The 24,293-nt window shown below is 41.3% G+C and overlaps 3 protein-coding genes across 3 annotated transcripts; all 3 read right to left on the minus strand.

Annotated features, from left to right (window-relative positions):
• Positions 1-348: 348 nt before the first annotated feature.
• Positions 349-1,772, minus strand: LOC306751372 (protein AMBP-like; the record flags this gene model as incomplete). The annotated part of the gene is made up of 7 exons (XM_079234938.1): positions 349-459; positions 570-622; positions 780-881; positions 968-1,087; positions 1,212-1,288; positions 1,370-1,515; positions 1,653-1,772. 7 exons carry the CDS (start codon positions 1,770-1,772, stop codon positions 349-351), a joined length of 729 nt encoding a protein of 242 aa, XP_079091064.1.
• A 674-nt stretch (positions 1,773-2,446) lies between these two features.
• Positions 2,447-5,504, minus strand: ptgdsa (prostaglandin D2 synthase a; the record flags this gene model as incomplete). Its single annotated transcript, XM_079234710.1, has 7 exons — positions 2,447-2,704; positions 2,821-2,852; positions 2,946-3,047; positions 3,138-3,248; positions 4,394-4,470; positions 4,606-4,745; positions 5,409-5,504. 6 exons carry the CDS (start codon positions 5,502-5,504, stop codon positions 2,821-2,823), a joined length of 558 nt encoding a protein of 185 aa, XP_079090836.1. The 3' UTR covers positions 2,447-2,704.
• A 5,578-nt stretch (positions 5,505-11,082) lies between these two features.
• On the minus strand, positions 11,083-21,270 carry slc27a4 (solute carrier family 27 member 4; the record flags this gene model as incomplete). Its single annotated transcript, XM_079235067.1, has 13 exons — positions 11,083-11,240; positions 11,705-11,851; positions 12,649-12,813; positions 12,914-13,051; positions 13,598-13,724; positions 14,058-14,267; positions 14,519-14,628; positions 14,980-15,071; positions 15,236-15,305; positions 16,669-16,827; positions 18,479-18,662; positions 18,827-19,037; positions 21,110-21,270. The coding sequence occupies 13 exons, from the start codon at positions 21,268-21,270 to the stop codon at positions 11,083-11,085; spliced, it is 1,932 nt and encodes a 643-aa protein (XP_079091193.1).
• Between the last annotated feature and the right edge of the window lie 3,023 nt (positions 21,271-24,293).

The raw sequence follows: 24,293 nt of genomic DNA on the forward strand, positions 1-24,293 counted from the left end.
AGTATTGTCGAAAATGCCTGCTGTAGTTTTTTTTCAACATTGCTCTCCCCTCATCTCTATATTTACAAATGAAGATCAAAAATTCTCTTCCCATGGACTGGGAAGAGAATTGTGGAATGAAATAGTGGAATTAAGCATGTATCAGAATTTAAGTAATGTTACCTTTCAAGGTGCATAAACAAAGCATTAATATAGCAGCAAACAACTATTTGCAAAGATATAGTTAGCTCCGTCAGCACGTTTGGCATAGTTTGTACTGTTAGCGCTGTGAGAAGCTAGCTCAGGCGTAACCATGTTGAGAGCCGTTAAGAGACAATCGAAATGCTCCCAATCTCGTATCATGCACCTTTAAACAGTGAGTTGCTTGGCCTCACCTGGTAGACCATTACCAGCGTACTCCTCATGTGCAGGAACCATAGGTGGCACCGGATTAGTTTTCCGGCTCTTGGGAAGAAGAATCTGGATGATACACATGGAACCCACAACCAATGACTGATACGTACAAATACAGATCTGTGGTTTCAGTATGCAAATGTCAATTCAGCACATCACTGTGTAAAAGTACGTACCTGAGGCTGAGCAGTGACGGGCTGTGTCACTCGCTCACCTGGAACACACACACCTGGGAAGACAGTATATTGGAGAGAGGGGTTTCTGTCTTACATAGAGACAATATGTGTCTTTGTGTGTCAAAACAGTCCTACAGTAGTAAATGTAATTCATGTTTCAAACTTTGAGGAGGGCTTTAGTTAGACATGGTACTATCAGTAGTGTGTTACCTTTGTCCTGATTCATGATGATAGCGTCATCACTCCCACCATGTTGTCTCACCAGCGTTTTGAAGTCCTCCAGCACAGTAGCCGTCACACTCATAGTTCGACCTGAAGAAGACACAACTACCATTATACAAACTGATCCACATATTGAATGAAAATCACTTTGATAGAGGCAATCAATTGTCACTCACTATAAAGCTTGAATGAGGTGGTTTTATTTCCTGATGGTTTCTCTACGCTCAGCAGACGAATCATTGCATACTCATCATAGTTGGAATGAACCACGAAGGAATCAACATCAGCCTCAAACCCTGCCGAATGGAAAGTGTTCACAATGCTTTGCATGATATATTTAGTTTAGTATTACCTTGTTTATGTGGTGTGAAAGGAATGGACAGAACTTTGTGGAGAGGAGGGAAAACTGAGAAAACTTACTTGCAATATGATGGAAGAATCGTCCCGGAGTGCTGGTCAAACCATAATCTGTGGACATCTGCTGACATGAGCCATTCCTACATGCATGCAAACACATCACTGGTTACACTGAATGGTAGCATCTTTAATTAAACTACTAGAATGCATGTAAATCTGACCTGAAACTCGTGGCTGTCATTGTGAAGTTGCCATCAGAGGCCACATGTTGCAGCTCCAGTGCAACAATGACGGGGTTTCGCCTCTTGCGCTGCATGTAGTGAGGACAAGTAGAAACCACTGCTACCTCATACCACTTCCCCATGAACTGCAGGGGACACAGACATATTTACTCTACAGCAAAGCATTGAACAAGACAAAAAAAATATGCAAGGGGAAAATTTGGCAACAGAATCGTTTTCATTTATGAATGAAACAATTCAATCTGTATTTCCGCCCGCTCACCTGGGCCAGATCAAAGTTCTCCTGTGTGAGGTTAAAAGGTTCCAGGAGCACGGGGACCGTGTGCACGATCCAGGCTGACCCCAGAACCAGCAGAGACACCACACTCACCCCTCTCTGCATCCTGTCAGTCCCTCTGGATCAAACTGACCCTCTGTATGTTTGGGTTTTCTAAATCCCCTCCGACAACACCACAAGAAACACAAAACTACAAGAGCGGAATTTGGATTGTCTTTTTTTGTCGTCTTTGCGTGTCTTTGCCCGAGTGTGTGCAATTTATATAATCAGCAATGAGTCATTGGACTTCAGAATTGAAGCTTAAACAAACAACCGATCAATACATTTCGGAATTTAACAGCTAATAATTACTAGGAAAAAGGACCACAGTGTCCCACAGTGTCTCTATTGAAAGTCAATTATTTCCTGATTCTACAGAAAGTGGCTTGAACCTGAGTATCCTGATTGTCATATGTGCTGCTGCTGTGTGATATGAGGTGACATAGACAGCTTTAAAAGTAGCTTGTTTAGAAAACTCACAGTAGAAAGATACTGATGTGCAAGCATGTGTAGTATCTGCCCCCTGGTGTTCAGAAGTTAACTACATCTCTTCACAAGGAAGCACACACTTTGGATTAAACACGTGCACACACACACACACACACACACACACACACACACACACACACACACACACACACACACACACACACACACACACTCTGGATGGATGTTAATATGGTTTATTTGACTATGTCAACACTGTGAAACAACACATCTGATTACATTCAGGTGGTGAACATTAAATTAAAAAAACATGTAGTTAGTTAAATAGCCTGGAGGTAAATATTGTTTAATTAACTATGAATTATGTAAAACAATGTTAAACACTACATTACAGAGAATGACAAATGCATTTCATCAGCGATATTTGCTATTTAGCATTTTTGTAGCCTCAATGATGATGTTTGCTGAGGAAAAGTTAAATGCTGGGAAAAAGTGAACCGGCAGCACGTCAGGGAATGCATGCCGCCATCATCTCCGGTACATCAGAGAACCTACAAGGAGACACACAAACTTGTTTACAATGAAGATGTGAAGTCACTCATACAACTGAATGTACAAGTAACTCAACATGTCAACATTTTAAAATACAATTTGGAAAAAGACTCACCTAACGCCCAGGTCTTGTTGGTGGGCAATTTTCTGTTGGTCAGAAAACATATAGGAAAACTTCAGTGTCATTTAACGCTCCCCATGATCTGTGTGTGTCCTGCATATGTGCTCTCTCTACTTTACCTGCTGGAGGTGGAGTCAGAATAGAGTCTCTGGGGAAACCTTGGGACAAGGCAAAGGCTTTAAACTTCAAAATGATCACGTGTGAGACCGTTTGAGTGCGACCTGCAAACAAGAATAAAAACACATTTAGTGAGTGTGGCCTCTGCATACGAACATGCTTGGATGTGATGTAACAATGAGCCTCTGTCTCACCGTAAAGCGCAACCTGTGTGTACTCTCTGTTAAAAACCTTGTTTTTGAGAACCACGGCGTAATCAGTATAGTTCGTGTCCACCACTGTGATGTCCTTCACGATGTTGTGGCCTGACAGAAAACACAAAGACTTCCTGTCATTCAGTATTAAATAGTAACTAAACCAGAGAAATATAAGAATGAATGGAAATCCAGGTGAGTGACACTGTAACACACTTTGTAGAATATTTAATAAAATCTGAAAAGTAAAAGAACCTATAATTGGATGATTTACATGTGATTAGGAATGAACATGTCCACAGAGAATGAGTTATATCGATACAACTGGATGTAGTAAACCAAAGGCAACCATATTCAAATATTCTGTATATAAATGAAAATATAATAAAACATTGAATACATTTGTATACTATAATACAGTTTATATAGTGCAGTATGACAACAATAAAAAATAAAATAATAAAACAAATATGAATAAATGTAGTACAAATAAATGAAGATGAGCATGGATTTAGAATATATATCAAATGCACAGCCCAAATGCAGGATGTACTATTATGTCTATAATTTCAGATATAACACAAATGAAAAACAGTCAACAATTGTAATAAATGTTATCTGTAAAAAATCTTTGTAATGATTTGTTTTCTTAAAGGTAAAATAAATAAAATAGAATATTATATTTCTGCTTTGCTTTTATTTCCTTTCCTGCGTTCTATATTTGGGAACACAGTAATACAGCCGCACAGCAGCTCTGGTCACATGTTCCATTCATCCTTTAAATCATGTATGTCCACCACCTCTTTCTCGCAGTAGGCGGTCCATTTAAACCTTTGCGGCTCACTCAGTCTGCATACAACCACTCGGAGCGCTGCATCCTCGCTGCCACACGGCTGCCTACTTCCACACATGTGGGATTTATCAACTCAGATAAAATATGATTGCCATGTTTGATCATATTTGTTCAAGAGCATCACATTACAGAGACACACCAATAAACTAAAATGTGTATTGACTGAAATATTTGTCACATGTCATGCCTGGGCACTGCGGCTTTTATCTATGTGCTTGTTGTAGTTGTTTGCTCAATACTGTTGCAAATCCAGAATCCAATTCGTCCTCCTGTTGCAGGCACTCACTGAGTACTAGGCAAATATTGACATTGTAACTGATACAAAGTCACAGAGTTTACTAAAAAATCCTTTCTCTTCTCTCTTGTCAGGGCGATAATTGAGATTAGAAGAGAGCAGACTTACGTGTGCTGAAGTAGGTGAACTGTCCAGGAACGCTGGTCTTCTCATAGTTGTACACCTTCCTCTGACAACCAAAAGGTCTGAAGCACACATGGGAAACACAGTCTTTATCTTTTCTAAACATCCCTCACTTTGCTCTGTTCTTTGAACAGCACATACACTTTTTGGCCATTCATTGACACAATGTACTATATGTCATGCGCACACAGACTCACGTGGCGTCCCACATGGTGAGGTTAACATTGCTGTTTGGCAGTGCTGTGACGCTGCCCATGGAGACCTTCACTTTGTCTCTGAAGGGGGCAAAGCTTGAAGAGTCGTAGGCCAGGCCCACCCGGTACCACCTCCCTGCAAACTAAACACACACACACACACACACACACACACACACACACACACACACACACACACACACACACACACACACACACACACACACACACACACACACACACACACACACACACACACACACACACAAGTAATTCCTTAATTTCACTACTACGATACTAGTCAACATATCCCAAGAAAAACACCAAAACCAACTGTTGTAAATTAAGTCAGTCTCTCTGACTTAAGTTTACATTAAACCTCACCAGAATGATGGCAAGTAACTGACCTCTTGATAAATATGGAACAATCACACAAGGGATCTTTAAAAAGCTTCTGGGATAAATCCAGTATCAAATGAAGAGGACATTTCTTATGATCTGTTTAGTGGGAAATGTCAAGCCGACCTCTCTCAACCTCTTGTGTATGAGGTAATCAGGAATATGAGTCACAGATTTGATAATCATAAACAATTCCAGCTGAGGACGAGTAACCGGGTAGCTGATCTCAAATGGACACGGACACAAACAAACACAGAGTGTTCCCTTACCAATGGAGTCTGTGGATAATCAGCAAACAGTGACAGCAGAGCTTTTTTTAACTTATCAAATGTAACTGATTCAAACACATTAATGCTAAAAAAAACCCACAAATTACAAAAAGTTGGATGCACGTGTGTCTGACTTACCAGCCGCAGGTTGAAATCTCTCTGTGGCTTCACGTCTGCGTCCACCATCATCGCGCACAACATCACCATGACAACAGCGGCCACAGTGGTCCTCATGGCGGCGAGGAGAAAGCAAGCGGCGAGGTGGATGGGCTGAAAGGTTGAGAGAGGGTATCTGACCCGAGTCGAGAGAGAACTGGAGGCGGTCAAACAGACAGGTACAGAGTGGCAAAGCCTGTGGCAATGTTTGCTTTTCTCCTGATCCACCCACCTGGTTGTCAGCCAATCATGGCTGGAGATCAGAGAACAGTGGCCAAGTGTTGAGGATGTGTGGTTCCAAAACAACCCCGACTTAGACTTCCCTTCCCGTAGGTGCAACAATATCGCATGCTTGTGGTCTCTCAAAATCAGCTGAAGCTCATGTGCTGCCCTCACAAGCAGAGGCACACTGGTTTCACGAGACGCTGTCCCACAAAAACAAATGAAAGAGGAAACTTAGAGGGATCAGTAAGTTCTGTATCTAGAGCCCTGGTGGAAAATGTCTGTAAATCATTTACTGAAGTAAAAGTATGACACACTATAAACACTCTATAATGTAGAGGGTAATGGTTCGGTATTAGCAACAAAAAGTATCAAAAGTGTGCATTATGCAGAATGTCAGTGTTACATTGTTGCATTTCATGTCTAGTCTATCGCTGGTAAATAAATGCAGTAGAGAAAAAAGAACAATATTTCTTTCTTTCTCTTAGAATATAAATACTTCAAATATGTACTTATGTCAGCTACAGTAGTAGTTTAAAGAAGAATACTGTCTTAACTCTTGGCTTAAAGTGAAGTTTGACAACTACATGTGTAAAGATAAATTAAACAAAAGAACACGCTCACAGTTCAAGGTCAAACTAAACAGTAAAAAGCTAGATACATTGTATACATTGAGCTCAGCTTGACATACAATGTATTCCATAAATGTATTAGATCAAACAGCAGTGTTTTTTTTTTTTACAATATATTGAGGTCCTCTCGTTACTAAATTAAATATGTGAAATTTTGTATAGTACTGTGTAAATTAGAAAGACTAAGGCCTGCCTACGTTTTGTAATTCCAGTTATACTAACCCTTAATTAGATTGCTATGAATCCATCATTTATAAAAACATAAAATAAAAAGTGAACTGCTTAAGCGAATGATACATTAAACAGCTGGCCGTGCTGTTAGTGTTTAAACTGTTGAAACTCGGGTTGAACTATCGCCAGGATGTTTTAGGTTTTGGTCTCTCTGGATTCACTGAACACAGCGGGCGTCCATCAAATCTGATCAATCACAGCAACAATCAGAGCACAAGTGAACAATTTAAATAGGTTTTTATTAATAATGATTTTCCATTTGCAGCACTGCTTTTATCTCATTTTCTTGAAATGAATGATGTATACAGCTAGCCTTCAGTGGACAAGAGGACATCAGTGTGTGTGTGTGTGTGTCTCACACACACACACAGCACACCTCACACACCTCCCCTACATACTCCGCACAGGGCGAGAGCTGTCGCTTGTGCAATGAGACAATAAAATAAAGTAATAAAAAAACTTTCACGCACATAGGCAGACGCGTACACACTTGTTTCCTTCTCTAGCATTGCTTGATGTTCCTGAGGGCCACGGCAGGGAAACAGACAAACAAAAAGTGCAAAAAGCAGTGTGAGAAAATGTTGATCAGAGGCGTGAGGGACAGCGGTACAGAGACACAGCCAGGGATTCTGGTTCTGGTGTGTAATGATCTCCTCATGCCAAACCTAACTGTGACCAGAGGGGTGACTGGTTCTTTACAGTGTAATCAGATATATCTTGACTGGTTTCATTAAGAGCTACTGTTGACAGTTTGATGTCAACTGAATAAACTTATATTCACATTGATCATCGTGGCCCGGCAACATTTTTAGTCCTAGTGTATTTTAGGGGCTGGGTTTAAATTGTTTTAATGTGTCATGTAAGGACTTCAAAATATACAGAGGATCAATAATAAAAAAGCTAATTTGTCTCCAAGATGATTTTATATGAAAGAAACAGTGTCAAGTGATTTTGACCAATAATACTAATAATACTAATAATATCAACAGGCTTATTCAAACATTTAAATATATTTAAAATTTGGTTTATAAATATATCATGTGTGGTTTAATTTTCACCAATACATTGCCATCTACAGTAGTTTAAATAGTAATAGTTTAAATAATCATTAGGTCTTTTCATTCCTCGTCCACAGACTGGATTAAATGATGGCATGGAAATGTTCACTCTCTCTTTTCTGAAAAGGACACAGCGCCCCCTGTGGTAAAATAGGGGTAACCAAAACCTCAATAACCCCAGTCCCACAGAGACTTTTTAAAAACAGTATCCATTAGCGGTGAAATGGCAAATTGTCATATCTTGGTCAATATCTATTATAAAACCAATTGGATCGAGTAAAGGTGGCTCCCTGGCTGTTTCCTAGTCCCATTTATAAAAAAGTTAGAAAAACTCAACTGCCCTTCGATTGTCTTACACTCATGCATGAATCCCGTTTTTTTTTTTTTACATACCAAAATCACAAATGCTATGATTTCACGCAAAGAAAACAAAAACAAATAGCAGTGAAACAATCAAAGTGTAATTAACAGTTCCTTCAAAAAATAATAATTTAAACTCATTTAAAAAAAAGAAGGGGAAAATGGAAACATCTTATTCAGAGTGCTCTGCTGTGGGACCGGTCAGGGTTGCCAACCCTCCGCCACAAGCATCATAACAGCCAAACTGTGTTCCTTTAGATACGTAACCTTTACTTCACAACATCGTCATACTCATTGGTCACTCATTTGCTTTTTCAGACATTCATGAGCACATTTCAGACTCATCATTAAAGAATAAATAAAAGTGAAAGAGCGACTCATTTAACCACAGAGGAAGCAGAGATGAATCTAGATGTCGGTCAAACGGCTTTGTGAGAGCAACTTTGACGATCACTGCAGCAGACTGCAGCTGTCAAGGTCGCCTGCGTCCGTCAGTGCAAAGTTTGAACTAAGAAAAGCTGTTTGAACATATCGAGAATCAGTCTCCAGGAGACAAAATAGCCAAAGCATTGGCTATTTTGTACAACTTAAAAAGTACAACTCAAAAGGACAATAATAACTCCTTGATACTACAGCCAGTTACACAACCACTGTCGGCAATGGCCCGCCTGACTGTACTGTAGATGACTTTGGATGCGTGTCAGTTGCAAAAGTATGACAAAAAGTCACGGGGTAATGGCAGACTACGCACAACACACATCGGCAAAAGATACTCGAGAACAGTTTTGAGTGTGTAGTTGGAGCTTTGTCACCAGACTTCTCAAAAAAAGAAACCTCCATCAAACACTAAATGAGCTCCAAGTAGGAAACATCTGAAACTACTGTTTTTACCATCGTCTGAACATGAGAACAGCAAGATGAAGCAGAAACGGCAGAGAATGGGGGCTCGGTACCAGACGGAGACAGCGAAGGGTTGGATAGCCACGGACCGAGAGGGAGAGGAACGAGGCAAGAGGTTTGAGAAGCAGCGAAAGGATTGGGCTGGTTGGCAGATAGATGATGAGGGTAAAGTATGAAAATAAAGTAAAGATGCTGACCAATAGAAACTTGGGTGAACAATATCTATAAGACACCCAAGAAACAAAAAATAAATCTAGAAGACAAATTAAGGTTACAGTTTGGACTAGGTAAAAACTCAAAGGAGAGCAAGCAAGGAGGATAAGCCCAATGACACATCAACCCAACCTCTTCCTGCACCTGGCAGGATGAAGGCGCCAGTTGCTGGACAGCCATGGACCCTTCAGAATAAACGTATAAACTCCCATGATTGAGGCCAGCCTTGCGATACAAACTTGGAGACTATGGTCGATAGAAGCTGAACAACAGGTCTAACATGGGGCCAGGGCCTGTGAATCTGGGAGTGAACTCACAGTAAGGCACAGTGCTATGCTTGTGTGGTTGATGATGCAAATTCATGCTACGACAACCTCTGATGACAGCTATTGCAAACAATGGACAAAACATCGATGACAAAGCAAATTGTTTCTTCTTCTACCGTTCCACGTCCTTCGCAACAATGTCCCCACTCCCAACTTTGAATCTTTGGATCTTTCGGCTCTCTTGAATCTTGCAGTACATCCGTCCTTAGCACCAGAATGTTGTTGAAAACACGAGTCCCCGATCAGACGATTTGGTGCTTCTCCATCTTCAGTCTTCTTCATAGGTTTCAGAAGAAAATACACATGATAAGACTACCTTTGAGGACAAAACCTGCACAATACAGCCACACAAACATACTGCATGTCAGCTCAGTATAAAGGTTTATGGAAATAGCCCATTGTATTTAGCCCAAGGTTGAATCAATCAGATCACTTGACTTTGTGTTCCAGCAGCTGATATAAAATGCATACTAAAGCTTGGTTTTTGAGGACTCCAAGAGTTACTGAAGCGGAGATTTGGATACACGTGAAGCAAAAACAACCCGATACATTTCCACTATAACAAAAGAGAAAGCTTTTACAGCAATATAAAATAATACAACTTTAATATCATCTTAAATATGTAAACAAACACTACAACTTAAATATATTTGGTGTGATGCAGACATATTTAAATACAAATCTTTGTTTTATATCAGCTCTCCTGTGGTGCGGCTGATTATTGCTCTGCAAATGCTGGAGCCCAAATGCACTTTAGTCAATATTTCAGCTTCAACCACTGGTCTAATTTGACATCTGCAACCGCGAGTTACATGTCAGAGGCTTTCCGAAATCCCTAACATCCACATGCTGTTCCCACAACCTTGGTGTCCTTAGCTTATTTCCATCTCAAGCTCTGTAGAGCGTGGTGGAAATGAAGACAAGGAGACCATAAAGGTGCCAGAAATACTATGATAGAGTTAACCTCAAAAAGCTGTAGTTGACATGCAGGTTTGTCACTGCTGATTGTGCAGGAGAAGTCGGCGGTAGAGCCTCAAGCGTTTTATGAAACAATCTCGCTGACAAACAGAGAGACAGTCGAGGTCCTCATAGGTACCTCCATTGTCCCACACACACATTTTTTGTACTGATTCCATTTTCCTTCTCAACATCCTTTAAGTCTGTGGATATTTGTAGTTAATAGTTTTTGCATTCTGGAAGCCAGGCAACTACTACTCCACACATCCCTCCCAGTTGTGTCCCCCAGCAACACATGGTCCAGTGGACCAGGATGGGTTGGCGCGGCTGCTTGAGGCCCGTGTGGGCAGGGATGGTGTGGCTATGAACGGTGGTTTCAAGTTGCCAAATACTAGGTTTGTGCCTCTCTCTGTGTTTGCTGAGGTAGCAAGAGGAGTTGCTGGGGACGGATGGATGGAGAGGTGCTGTGCATGTGTGTGTGTGTGTGTCTGTGTGTGTCTGTGTGTGTGGTGCGCACGAGTCTGCTTTTAGGTATTTTAAAGAGCAAAGTGGTTTTGGGAATACAATGTGTGTGTAGACGTAAATGGGCATTTGAATATGGGTGCAAGGGAGTGTGTATGGCTATAACTTTATATGTATTTAATTATGGGGACATGGTCCTGCATTCTGCTATCCTGGTCACGCAATATTGTCTTCTTTTCTGTATGTGTGTGTGCGTCTATGTGTACACGTGTAGATGTTGTGGTCAGCCTGCCCATCACAATTTGTGTTTTCCTGACAGTATGGAGCGGTAAAGCTCCTCGTCCAGCTGCACATAAGAGCCTCTTCTGGAATCCAGGAAGTAAAGTTTGTCCGACACCGCGTTCGGGTCAAAGTTGTCCCGACGCAAGTCCATCTTCTGAAACTTAAACGTTCCTAAAAAAGAGACAGAGAGATTATTATGTAGGAAAAATATTAAACACACCAATATTCAATCAAATGTTTTTTAAGAGCACTATTTAGTACACAAAGAAACATTTAAATGTAATCTCTTAAAAAGCATTGTAGTTCAAACAATATTATAGAGCTCCTACAATAGTCAATTAATCATTTATCTGACTGTCAGAAAATTAATCTATTTTGTTCAGTTAAGTCATTTTTCAAGCAAAAAACATTTTCTGGTTTCAGCTTCTTATATAGAGGAGGGGCACATTGTAAATGTTGTGTTTACCATCGGCAACTCACAATGTGACTTCATGTTATGCCTTTAAAATATAAGGTTTTTAATGGTATAATAGGTATAAGAAGGTTTGAGGTCTAATTCACAGCAATCAATCAAAATTATAGTTCAATTCAAATTCAAATCAAGAGTGTGAAAGAGCAGTGACAATAAAATTCACCTGTCTTGTTGACCTCCGGAAGTAATCGAAGGAATACAGGTCTGGCGTAGGGAGGAAGAGCCTTCTCCATGTCCTTCACAAACTTCACTAGGTCAGTGGATTGAGACGGATCAGCAATGGCGGCCATTCCAGCCTTTCCCTCTGCTCCTGTGCACAAAGAAATGGCCATGTCAGAGGACTAATTCTGTGGACCACTGAGGTTGAAGATCAGACAGATGCTTGTGTTTGTGCAACGAGGCCTTGAATGCTGTGCGGAACATTCCTTATGACTTTAAAGGATCTCACGTGTACACTTGTATTCTGCTAGGATGGAAAGAGACACTCTAAACCTTTATACATTATTGATTGTATTCGAGTATTGTTTTTTTATTTAGTGTCCAGCCGGGCTCGTGAGCAACACTAATGCTCTCTTGAAATATATGTTAGTCTGTGTGTTATTTCTGTTGTGGCAGCTGTGATCGGTCTGACTTGTGTATCTCGTTATTCCACACCGATCATGCAAAACTAGCTATGGGGATTATTAAAGTTATCTAATTATATCTAATATTTAATCTAATCACAGTTACAGAAAGGTGGCAGCTGTGATTCTTCTCTGCAGAGCCTCGACTATGGCTCTGCTTTATCTGTAATGACATTTCAAAATGGTACAATTCACTTCATACCACAATAAATTAAGAGCAAGCCAAGTTACTGCATCTGTGCTTACTATAGATAGTATTCAACATAGTATGGTTCTTGTTATATACCTGTTCAGTTTTCCATTCACCTCTCTACACACACTGCAGGGACTTATTTTAAAGACACGCACAGGAAGAAGACATGTTGCTCGTGCCCACTCTTGCACAGCTCCAAATCAAAATGCCAACTTTCTTTGGACATTGTATTGAGGACATCATGTCCCAAACTAAAACAAATATTCAAGCATGTATATTGACAGATTTTACCTGGTACTTCCACTCCATAGACAACTACATCTTTCATGTCCAGCAGCCTGCTGAGAGTTCCCTCCACCTCGGTCGTTGAGACGTTCTCTCCTTTCCAGCGGAAAGTGTCTCCTGTACGGTCCTTGAAGTACATGTGGCCGCACTCATCCATGATCAACACATCACCTGGGGAGAGAGCGGGGGGCCGATATATATCATATTAATTTAGTCAGCCAGCATGGAGTATGTGTGTGTGTGTGTGCGAGAGAGAGTGAGTGACTCTAACCAGAGAGATAGGCACTGTCTCCCTTCTTGAAAACACTATTAGCAATCTTCTTGCTGGTTGCTGATTGGTTGACATAGCCATCAAACCTCCGAAGAGGGTCATTCTGAATGATCCTGCCGACCAGCTGCCCAGGTTCACCTAGAGAGAGATAGAGAACAGAATAATTTATGAATGTATACCTGCCTATTATTATGGCTAATCAATACAGTTCCCATTTCACATTAAGTGGATTGTTTGAGCTCCATCAGGAGTTTCAGAAAGGACAAAGAGTGTGTGACTGTATGTCTACAACGCTTACACTATAAACACAATCATTTGGAGGGAATCCTTGTTGAGCTGAGGAGGTGGGTTGAACACTCAACTTTGGATTTCAACATTTCCAGAAAAACAACTGCAGTGTGCCCGGAGTAGTGATTTGTGATAGATGTATAATCAGAATTAGTCTTCAGTTTTCAATAATCTTCTTAACATATGGGGCTATTTCCTTTCATTTAATATTCTTTATTCTATAAGCACAGTGTACATACGGTACAGAGCACATACGGTACAGACTACGTGTCCAGATTTATTTCACTGATGAAAGAGAATCAATGAGCAGCTGCAAGTACTTTTAAGCTTTTCCAGCTTACGTTGTAACGTTGTAACGTTGTAACGTTGACATTTAGGTGTATAGATTAAACCTACCAGGTTGACAGGGAATACAGACGCCATCAGATCCCCTAATGAGCTCCATGGTCTCCTCATCAACCCTCACCAGTCGGATGGGGTAGACGAAGGGGAGGATCCGACTGTTGAAGCCACATGCTCCAATCTAAAGCACAGACAAAAAAACATGAACAAGGCAGACCAGTTCCAACGAGCCGAACTGCAGCGCTGTGTATTGTGTTGACGAGAAGCTACCAAAACTGAAAACAACATTTTTAGAATAACTGATGGCTTAACATGAAGAGGATCAGAAAGAAAAAGGCACTGAACGTAATGTGAAACACCCTGAGGTGAGTGGGTGGTGGTAGTCGTGAGGATTTCAGAAGAGGGTATTTCACAACACTCCCAACTAAAACGCAAAGAAAATCTAGGCAAAAAAAACCTAAACTGAAAGCCTGTTTGGTCAGAGCATCATTACCACTTCGTCGCACATTCTTACCTTGTTATCAAAGTTGCCCAGGCTGCAGTTGCACTCTGTGGCTCCGTAGAACTCTGCGATCTGTGGGATATTGAAGCGGTTCATGAACTCCTCCCATATGGACTGGCGCAGGCCGTTGCCCAGTGCCATGCGCACCCGGTGCTGTTGCTCCACTTCCCGGATTGGTTGGTTCAGCAGGTATCGGCAGATCTCACCAATGTACTGCACAATCTGGAGGAGCATGGAGCAGGATAATAGTGAGAAAAAAAGTGTTTAGTGATGAGACAGATATTGATTTAATACAGAGCTTACAATAATAAAAAGGGGATTTAGAGGGATTAACTAGGGAAGATCATAAAATCGTAAGACTATTTAGAAAGAAAGTGACAGGAAATTCATCTTTTGAGTAACACTGAGATTGTGGTGTTCTACTCTGCTCACCAAATGTTTGGCAGTGACTTGTAATCCACATTAGTACTTACAGTGCAGTTGTATTTGGCACAGTCGTCCCAGAAACGGGAAGCAGAGAACTTCTTTCTGATAACTACAGTCATGCCATGTATTATGCACTGGCCCACTCCCACAATGTTACCTGTGGGGAAATAATTATGAAATATCATCATGCTAGCCTCAACAGGGAAACAAACAAAGACATAATTAAAAGCAACAACATGCAACTTGTACCCCATTTTCTGTCAGCAGATACAGTCAAGAACACCACGACTATGTATGTTCTAGAAAAGACAATCATTCAAAAACATAGTTGCAACTCTTTTTTGTTGACAATTGGCTTGAATAGGCTGGATACTGTTTCAAGATAAGGCCACCAAGATGAACATTATAAGGAACTTAGCTGACACAACAACACAAGAACAGACATGGGAATGTTGCAGATTTTATCTTCTAAAATATCAACTTCAATCCCACACATTTATAGTTTTACCTGCAGAGTGGTAGAGCGGAAGGCAATCATACAACACGTCCTCTGGAGTCATCTTGAAGCCATAATATACCAAGGCTGCCATGCGGTAGTACCTGCAAACCAGGGTGAGGCACGGCAAGAGAAGAAAGTCAAAAATAAGTTTGATATATTTCTCTTCTATTTGTTTATACTGCACATGAAAGCGGCATGGATCAACAAAGAGAACAGCTGCAGAATTCCTGTGGGTCTGTTAGTTAGCCGCATGGCTCCTTCCTACCTGCTGTGCACAACAATAGCAGCTTTAGGCATCCCAGTGGTTCCTGACGTGTAGATGTAGAACAGGCGATCTGAAAAAAAGACAGCAGGGTGAGAGTGAGAAGACTTAAATGTCAACAACTCAATGTGCTATGACTGGTACGCACAAAAATTAAGCTTTGTTATGTTCAAATGTGTTACTCTTTTTGAAATAAATGTAGCTGAATGCTCACTTCTGATTAGCTGTGCAGGAGTATAAATGCTCGGCTTTGATCCTTAAATACAGGCCGGAGCACAGTTCTATTTGAAAGCTAATTTTGACTGAGCTACTGCACTGATGCATAGTCAGAATATAGCAGAATCCCTGATTAAAGATTGTAAAATTACACCAACAAGTCCCCTTTTTCTCTGATATAGTGGGATGTGGAAGCAAAGTGGTCAATGCTTAGACAGCACGATCCAGTTCAGACCCAAACTCCTGCATCCTTGTGTTTGGATTTTGCTTTCTTGCTCACAACCAATTGTATCTGTAATAAACTCCAACCAGGGCGAGAGATCTGGATTATGGTGGCTATGTGCTACTTTATAATCCATGTACAAACTTCCAACCCCTTCACTGAGTTGTTAGGCATTTATATATCAGCTGAGTGGATGCCAAGTATTGCCAAGTGTGAACATGAACAAAGGTCAGCGGTTTTATTGCTGCAGCAGTCTGTGTGGCTGTCCGTGATTAGATATAGTGTTCAAGAGCAGAAGGGAGTGAGCAGGTCTCCTCTAGCTAGTTTTTCCTTGTGTGAACCGAGGCGTTCGGGAGAGATTGTAGTGTATGCTCGACAGATTGTAAAGCCCTCAGAGGCAAATGTGTGTTACAAATATGATTTACATGACTTGATGTTGTTAATACCGTGGATTCAATTTGTACTCCCTTTAACCCATGTTGCCTCAGAAACAAGAAACCAATATAATCTCTGGTGATGAGTCATCAGTAAATCAGTAGCAAATTGTGCTTGATAATAATTTATCTTATTAGGAGTGATCCTCAGCATCATATGATACATTTAGTTTTTACTTCATTAAGTTATGATGAATTAACCACTGTCAGAAATATATTAAAAACCATAATATCTAAAATAATGAATTTGAAAACAATATTGAAAAAATAAAAATATATATATGTATATCTACTGTATGAAAAAAAAGGCATTTCAGTTCAGTGTTTAATTTATTTTAACTAATTTGTTGTATCAGTAAATGCAAAATCAATGTTTTAAATTGCTGTATTAACTGTAACTACATTTTATTACTCATGACCAGGGTCTGTTCCATCATCTGTCGTTTTATGCTGAATTATTGTTATTACACCACAGAAAATGACTCCCAAAAAGTAAAAATGTGTTTTTATTTAACGTACATCTTGGATCTATTAACATGATTGAGATCTGTTCATGGTCTTACCTGTGAAGCAGCGTTGTGGCCGGCTTGGCAGGTGAGACGGGGCATTATCCAGCAGGGGCTCCAGGCACTCGGTTCCCTGTGGGACTCGTTTGGGGTCCCAGTCTCCCGAACAGAACATCTGCACTTCTCTCCCCATTAAACTGTGGACCTCAGACACCGCTGTGAGTGAAAGAGAAACACAGTGAAGTAGGTTTAATACATTTCACTGTCCCACATTACAAGAGGACTTCATGCAGGACCACATTTAAGCACCACAGCAGACAAGGGAAGAAGGAGGTACATGGCAGAGTAACAAGGGTAGAGTAGGTTGAACTAAATAGAGGTGTCAGGTGGAATGTGAGAGAGAAATACAATGGAAATAAATGTGCAGTGTGACAAAAGGGCATGAGAGTATCAATATGTTAGAAGGGAGCTCTCATACCTTCCCCTGTAAAAAAAGTGTATCTTAATGTAAAAGCCTTATGTCATGCTGGCTCAGTATTACTGCTACTGGCTTGACTTTGGCCTGTCGCAAAGAGGCTGCATTTCCAATTACTTAAAAGGTATAAAGCACATGACCAGTCCACGATCCAACGCAAACACTGTTGCATCAATCCTGGGATGAACAGCTCAAAACGTATTCACTCTTTATCGCTGTTGAGGGCTTTTCAGATTGGGGATGCAAAAGAGGGTGATGAGGAGATTGAAATAGATCCCCAATTTATTTTTGACCATGCAACTGAGCTGCTGCAATTTCATATCACAAGAGTCTCCCAAGTGTAAGCAATATAATAATAATAATAATAATAATAATAATAATAATAATAATAATAATAATACAACACAGGTTAGTATATTAGACATTAGAACAAGTAATATGTTCTGTTTGTACATACAAACACACATATCTGATCATGTAATATTTGATTTCAATCTTAAATCTAATTTGTTTATCTATTATGTTTCTCAAGGTTCTCTGATCTCAGGTTTCTATGTTCTGACCTCAGTGTTCTCTGACCTCAGGGTTCTATGTTCTGACCTCAGTGTTCTCTGACCTCAGGGTTCTATGTTCTGACCTCAGGGTTCTATGGCATTGCTCATTCAATTGTAATCTTGGCATCGTGGACACTGTGTGAGATCGGTTTTATTCGTATCTCTGAAATATGATAGTGTTGCTGTTGGTGATTGCACGTCTTCCACAGACTCTTCGATGTGTGGAGTACCTCAGGTGCCAGTCTCTGCTTTTCTCCTTTACATGTTACTACTAAGATACATTATCCGCAGACACAATATTAGTTTCCATTTTTACACAGATGACATGCCATTTTTTTGCTTTCGAGTTTCAACCACACCTATAACAACCAGATAATCACCATCAGGACGTACCTCAACAAAATTCAGTCAAAAAAGTTGTTATAGACTTTTTTTTCCCAGATTTTATTTCATTTTATCAGTTTGGTTCTCTGACCAACTCAGTCCTTGAACACTGCAGATTGATGGTGGAGATATTTCTCCAACTCGCTCTTCATTACTTCTTCCCTTCCATCAACCATTTAAAGCTCCATTGACTGATATTGAAGAGACACCTCCTCTGAAACCCATCTATCATTTATGACCTCTGTTGCTTTCTCTCTGCACCACTCACCCCTCTCATCACAAAGGAAACTTAAAAGCACTCATCAGCAGAAATCAATGCTGTACAGATTTTAAAGCCCTTTGAGAAGATCTTCAGATTTTTGGCTGTTACAACTATAACAAAAAAAAGATCCTTCAGATGCTTCTCTAAACTCTAACTCCGCACAACCCCCTCCTCAACTCTCCGAGCTCTTACCTTCATTCAGCTCTGAGCCAAACACCACAGCCTTGGCATTGGAGATGGTGACACAGTGGACCAAGGCCTCTAGTCTCAAATTGAAGTTGATAAGTGCGGCCTCTACTCCAATTTTGGCCATGCCAAGCCAGAGGCCCACATACTGGGATCTGTTCTCCATGAAAAGAGCCACCACGTCGCCGTCCTGAAGAAAGAAACCACAAAAGGAGGGGCTTGTCATCAACTGATTGAGTGAAGTTTATTGTTATTTAACGCGAGTGTACAGTGGCCATGTCATCCCCTATCCTGGATGGAAGAAGCCTTGTTCGCCCAATTCCTTCAGGAATATTTTCGTTTGTTCAGACCTACCTTGAAACCTCTTTCCAGCAGCAGGTTGGCCACCCTGTTGGAGTACTCATCCAACTGTCGGAAGGTCCACTTCTCCCCAGTCCCCTCGAAGATCAGTGCCGTTTTGTCCCCGTGGCGGGCCACCGTTTTGGCAAAGATCTTGGGAATGGTGTTCTTGTCTCTGAGGTGGCGCCTGACATTCATCTTCACCTGCAATAGCACACCTGCCGCACTGGAGGAGCAAGAGACAATATTAATAAATTGAAGAAAACAGTTACAATAACTCTTCAGTTACAATAATTCTGGTATAATTCTGTTACAATTCTTGCAGCAGTCTGTGGTGTTTTTGCACTTTAGTGACAGGTATGGAAACCAGTCACCTCCTCTGCACAGTAAATGCATTAATGGCGAGAAATTGAACAACAAACTTAGGATATTCTTTGGATAATGGTCAGCAGTAATATAAGGTGTGCATAATTTGTAGCTAGGAGGCCCACATTTGCCAAAGCACTGGTCATGCCATTTAGAGTAAATATAAATATTTATAAAGACTTATTACATAGCTCATTAACATCTGTAGTTGATCAACTAAGGTCATCTGTTTCCTACACTGTGCAAAAAACACAAGGCATAAAACATTATGACAGAGATAACTGTGTGGGTCCAAAGTCTACCAAAAGATGTCACTTGATAATTTACATTTATGGTGCAAATGCAGTGGGCAAACTCCAGATCACTGTATTATTACACAAACATCATACAAATCTACTGAGCCAAGTTACCTCACATCCATAGTTGTCTCCGTCATTAGTACACTTAGCTGTTTGGAGCTCATTCTGTTGAAACTGAGGAGCTGCATGAACCCACTTTATCATCATCATCTTTCTCTCAAGATACTTTGTTCTATTGTTGGCAAAGTTACTTTAAGTAAGAGCTTTAATACATCTGATATTATTCAATTCTAATAAATTCTTTTTTCTTTATTCACCTTCATGAATTTCATATTGGAAACAAACTGCACTGAACCATTATGAGAAAAAAAACTCCAACTCCAACTATTTACAAACAATTATTTAACTAAGTGAACCACCTGGTGACAATCACAGCTACTTGTAGGGACAGAAATGTGAATACTGGAGGTTGGTTTTGCTCACAAAGGCATTAAGGTGTGAGCAATTCTGCTTCTTACAGTGGGAATTACTCAGCCTTGTCACAGTACATTACAAAATAGGAATGCACGAGTCACTGGGGAAAGGGCATGCTTTGACAGTGTCAGATATGGTACAATTTTAACCTTGGGGCTTCAGCCATTATCAACATATAGACAAATAATGACAACGCTATCAGAACTGCACTTAGAGTGCATGAGCGAGGGGTATTTGCATATGAGCATGTGCACACAACTAGGAAGCTGAAGCTAGTAGCAGGTCTAAAGAAGAGGAAACAGTTATGGCAAGCTCTTATTGTGATAATTCAGCAAAAGGCTTTTAATAGCCTGGGAAACTGTGGTTTCTGACTCTCTAACCAATTAGAAAGCAGAGGCTCTTTTTTGGACACAATGGGTCACAGAAGCGCTGATTACTTCTGTTTGGTCAGTATGGCTTATATGTCGTGGAGAGGTCATAAACACTTTTACAATTTCCTGTTTTACCATGACTAGAGCTGTACAAAAAAAAGGAAGTTAATCACAAACCAAATACCATGGTAACCCCCAAATGTCAATATTGGCTTTAGGTAAGACAGTTAAAAGATCTGCTCTTTCCCATTCCTCTCTATTGTCCTTTGTCCTTTTAGTTCAGGCTACTTGACATGTCATTTTGAAACCTGAAACAGGAGCATGCAGCTGGTCGCTGTAAAAGCAGCCTCACCTCTTGTGCTGAGTTCTGCGAAGCTGGTTTTTAAAACATGTACGGCTACATTTTTGCAACGTTAAAGATGTGAGAACACGTAACTTGCAAATGTTGCTCCTGTTCTCACAGTAACAAGTTCACCCGTCCGCTAACCAAACTGATGCATCATTGCAAGTCCTTCTAAAGCCTAATGACACTCACATGTTAAAAGTTTCAAACTGTTCATTGAGACAATGATGGGCCTACAGTTACGTAGTGTAGTGACATTGTACTATATTTTGGTCGTGGCACCCTTTAATGGCAGACAAAACCTGGCAGGTTGAAATAAATAGCTAAATAAATGTGAATCAATAGCAAAGATTTGAAATGCTAAAAAGAAAAACATTCAAATGACATGACTTTTCTGTGTTTCATTAACACAGGAACCGTGCAAACACAAAATCCCCACACTTACTGTAAGTCTCTGCCAATTGTTTTGGCAAAAATCTTCAGGAAGCTCCATCCTCCGCTTCCCAGGTAGAAGATCAGGATGGCTGGGAGAACCTGGTACCAAGGCAAGCCCACCAGCAGCCTCAGCACGAACAGCAGGGCTGTGGAGCACGCTAGACGCATCATCCTGAAAGAATGCACAAGTATGAATAAACATAAACACACAGATAATGGCTGCAGACCGCCAGAACTATCACACACATTTCAGACCAAACATCAGTTCAGTAGGAGAAAGGTTACATGTGGGTACGGTAAGCAAAGAAAACGGATGTTGAACAGTCCCACGATGGTATTTAAGGAAACCACTTCAAGAATGTAATTTACTATGATTTTGGTGAGACATCCTGTGCCCAAATGAATCAACTGACTCAGCTCTGGTACACCGCGAGCTGGCAATATGAGGAAGAGGTTACCCATATGAAACCGGTTATATACTGTATAGTGTCATGCAAGTGTTCATAAACATGTAAAACAAAATGCATATCGTCTCACATAGGCAGAATAAAACAGAGAAGATCCTTGATATGTATGTTCTCTTCCAGTTGAATAACACCCAAGGCTACGGAGACCTTGAGAGAAATCCTAACTCAAAGCAAAGTGTCTATAGTGGCGGCTGAGAGCAGCAGAAGACAGTGCATGTTGACATTAGTGTTCAGTGCCACCTGATAGCTAGGAAGATGATCCTAAAGCAGTAAACGATAGCTTGACATAGGCTGCTGCTGCTGCTGCTTATTAGATATTAATTAACCTATGCAGAAAAAAACCCTGCAGGATTATAATTTCACAACAACTGAGCATATTTGAAAGATGTCCGTTTAATGGCAGAAGGCCTGGACTCTTTTTCTCGAGCCAAGATGCTGACTGGATATGTATGGCTCTGTCTCCCTGCATGAGGCTGTAATGATGATGATGATGGCTATATCATAGCAATTCAATATGTCTGCTGCTATAATATAGACACCACGCTGTGTTACTAGAGTAGCACACTGAATATCCCACGGATCGACATAATGGTATTTTTCACAAGTCTAGGGGAAAAAATATAAATGAAGAGAGCATGAGCCACATCACACTGGCAAAAAAGAAAAAAGCTTCATCATTCGCTGCCGCTACACCCGGAAATTCAAGAAGCGCGTAGCATCATATTGCGGTAGTGGATGGAGGAAACGAGGCTCTTAGACTACGCCTCGCTATCTATGCCATGTGCGCATTCGGAACCAGGGCCGTCCACCGTTATTGGACAATATGTATTGTGCTAACCTGATGTAGGTTATCACGGGAACAGGCGCGCCTGGGAAGCAGGATGCGCACCATATTGCGCGCATCGGCTTAGCTCGGAAGCGGGTGGACAGTGTGAGAGCAGCCTCTTTTAGGGAGGCGATGCACGCTGAATATGCAGCCCACGTTCACATAAATCACCTCTCCGTGGACTGAGAGCTGCCTGATATTAAAGCGTCACCTCTCGAGTCCCATCAGTGGGTCGATCGCCCACAAGGTTGCCAGAGGACAATAGTCAAAACCGGGCTCTCTCCCTTTCTCCTAGCACGCAATGGGCAGAGCCACCCGTGAAGTTGAACATCGCGGGGGCGCACCGTCAGCTCTGTCTGTGGCTGTTTTTTTTTTTTTTTTTTAGGGGGGCTTGCTTACATACCTTGCGCTCGTCCACTCCGTCACAGCATGTAGGTGCGCAGAAATCCCAGACGTGAAACCCGTTGTGTGCGATATCGCCCTGATCGGCTTACAGGCTCGCCTCGCCGCCCTGTCCGCTCCTCTCCGCCGCTCGCTTGGCTTGACAGAGGCTCACAGAAACGCACGAAGAGGCAGGCACACGCACCGGGATCCCCTCCTGCTCTAATACCACAATGAGCTGCTGCTCCTCTCCTCTCCTCCCGTGGGTCGCGAGTCAAATTCGCCTGACTGTGCGCGTCGACTTTGACCCCGCGATCATCATCCGTCCATTGTCGCAATTATTGATATCATATCTGGAATCATTGTAGCCGATAAGCTCGCTAGCAAGCGTAATTCAAATGACCTTATAATTTTTCTTAGCTTTGCGCCCGCCCACCGCCGTCAGCGACCCATCAGTGCATCAGAAATAAGCGCTGACGGACAGGTGCCCGGGCCAATAGGCGACGGCGATTCTTCATACATCCCATCCGGCCGGGGCGGGGTCTGCGGCTCTGGCGAAGAGGAAATGCGGTGCGGCCCTGCCTGCCTGCTCGCCGACAGAAAAGCGTGATGGGTTTCCACCCGGTAGTGACAAGACCCTGATGCGGATCCGTGTGGCTTAAAAGGAGCGCTGCGCTGCCGCTCATCAGCGCGCGCCCGGCCACGAGATGCGCTGTGATTGCGCATCTGTCAACTGGAGGGACCCCGCAGAAGACCGAGGAATGAGGAAGAACAGGGTGTCACACAATAGCCTGTTTCCTATCTTGTTGCGGCCACCGAGGCCAAGATCTACCCTAAAACCCATCATCTTGCAGCTTTTTGCTGCATCAGCGGATTGCTTGAATTTAAAAGCTCTAGCATAGCTGTGCACATAAAAAAAAAATTAAGTTGTCTTTGCAATCACATAGTTGGCATTTGATAAATGTGAAAATACTGTGGGTGTTGCTTCCATATACTTAAAAGTACAGTAAGATGAATATAACTGTGCCACATAACTCAAACCAACCACATACAAAACCACACAAGGACATAATAAAACAAAAATGGCCTTGCTGATTGTGCAAAAAACAAAATTCAATCAAATTCCTTGTACGCGCAAAAATATGGCCAATGAAAGTTGGTTGTGTGTACTTCTAAACCAAGAAGAGTCTTTTCGAACACAATGATGCAAGATAATAACTTAGGCAGCAGGAGGCTGACACTCTACACAGTGTTCATAATAGCAATGTGAAACATTGTGTTATCAGGGAACATTGCAAAAGACATAACAGTGCAGTGGGTCTCTGCTGCAAGTTAAAAAAGGTTACTTTCCTAATGATCTATTCAAGTGAGCCCAAGTTAATGAGGATTCATGTTCAACAACAATACCAAAGACTTATCAGATAAAAGTCAAAGCTTTACATCTATCATTTGGTTTTAACTGATAAACAATCATACTGTATTTACCACACTGACCCCAGTTTGTGAGATGGTAAATGAGT

The sequence above is a fragment of the Taurulus bubalis genome (assembly GCF_910589615.1).
Source record: "Taurulus bubalis genome assembly, chromosome: 19".
Classification (NCBI taxonomy): Eukaryota; Metazoa; Chordata; class Actinopteri; order Perciformes; family Cottidae; genus Taurulus; species Taurulus bubalis.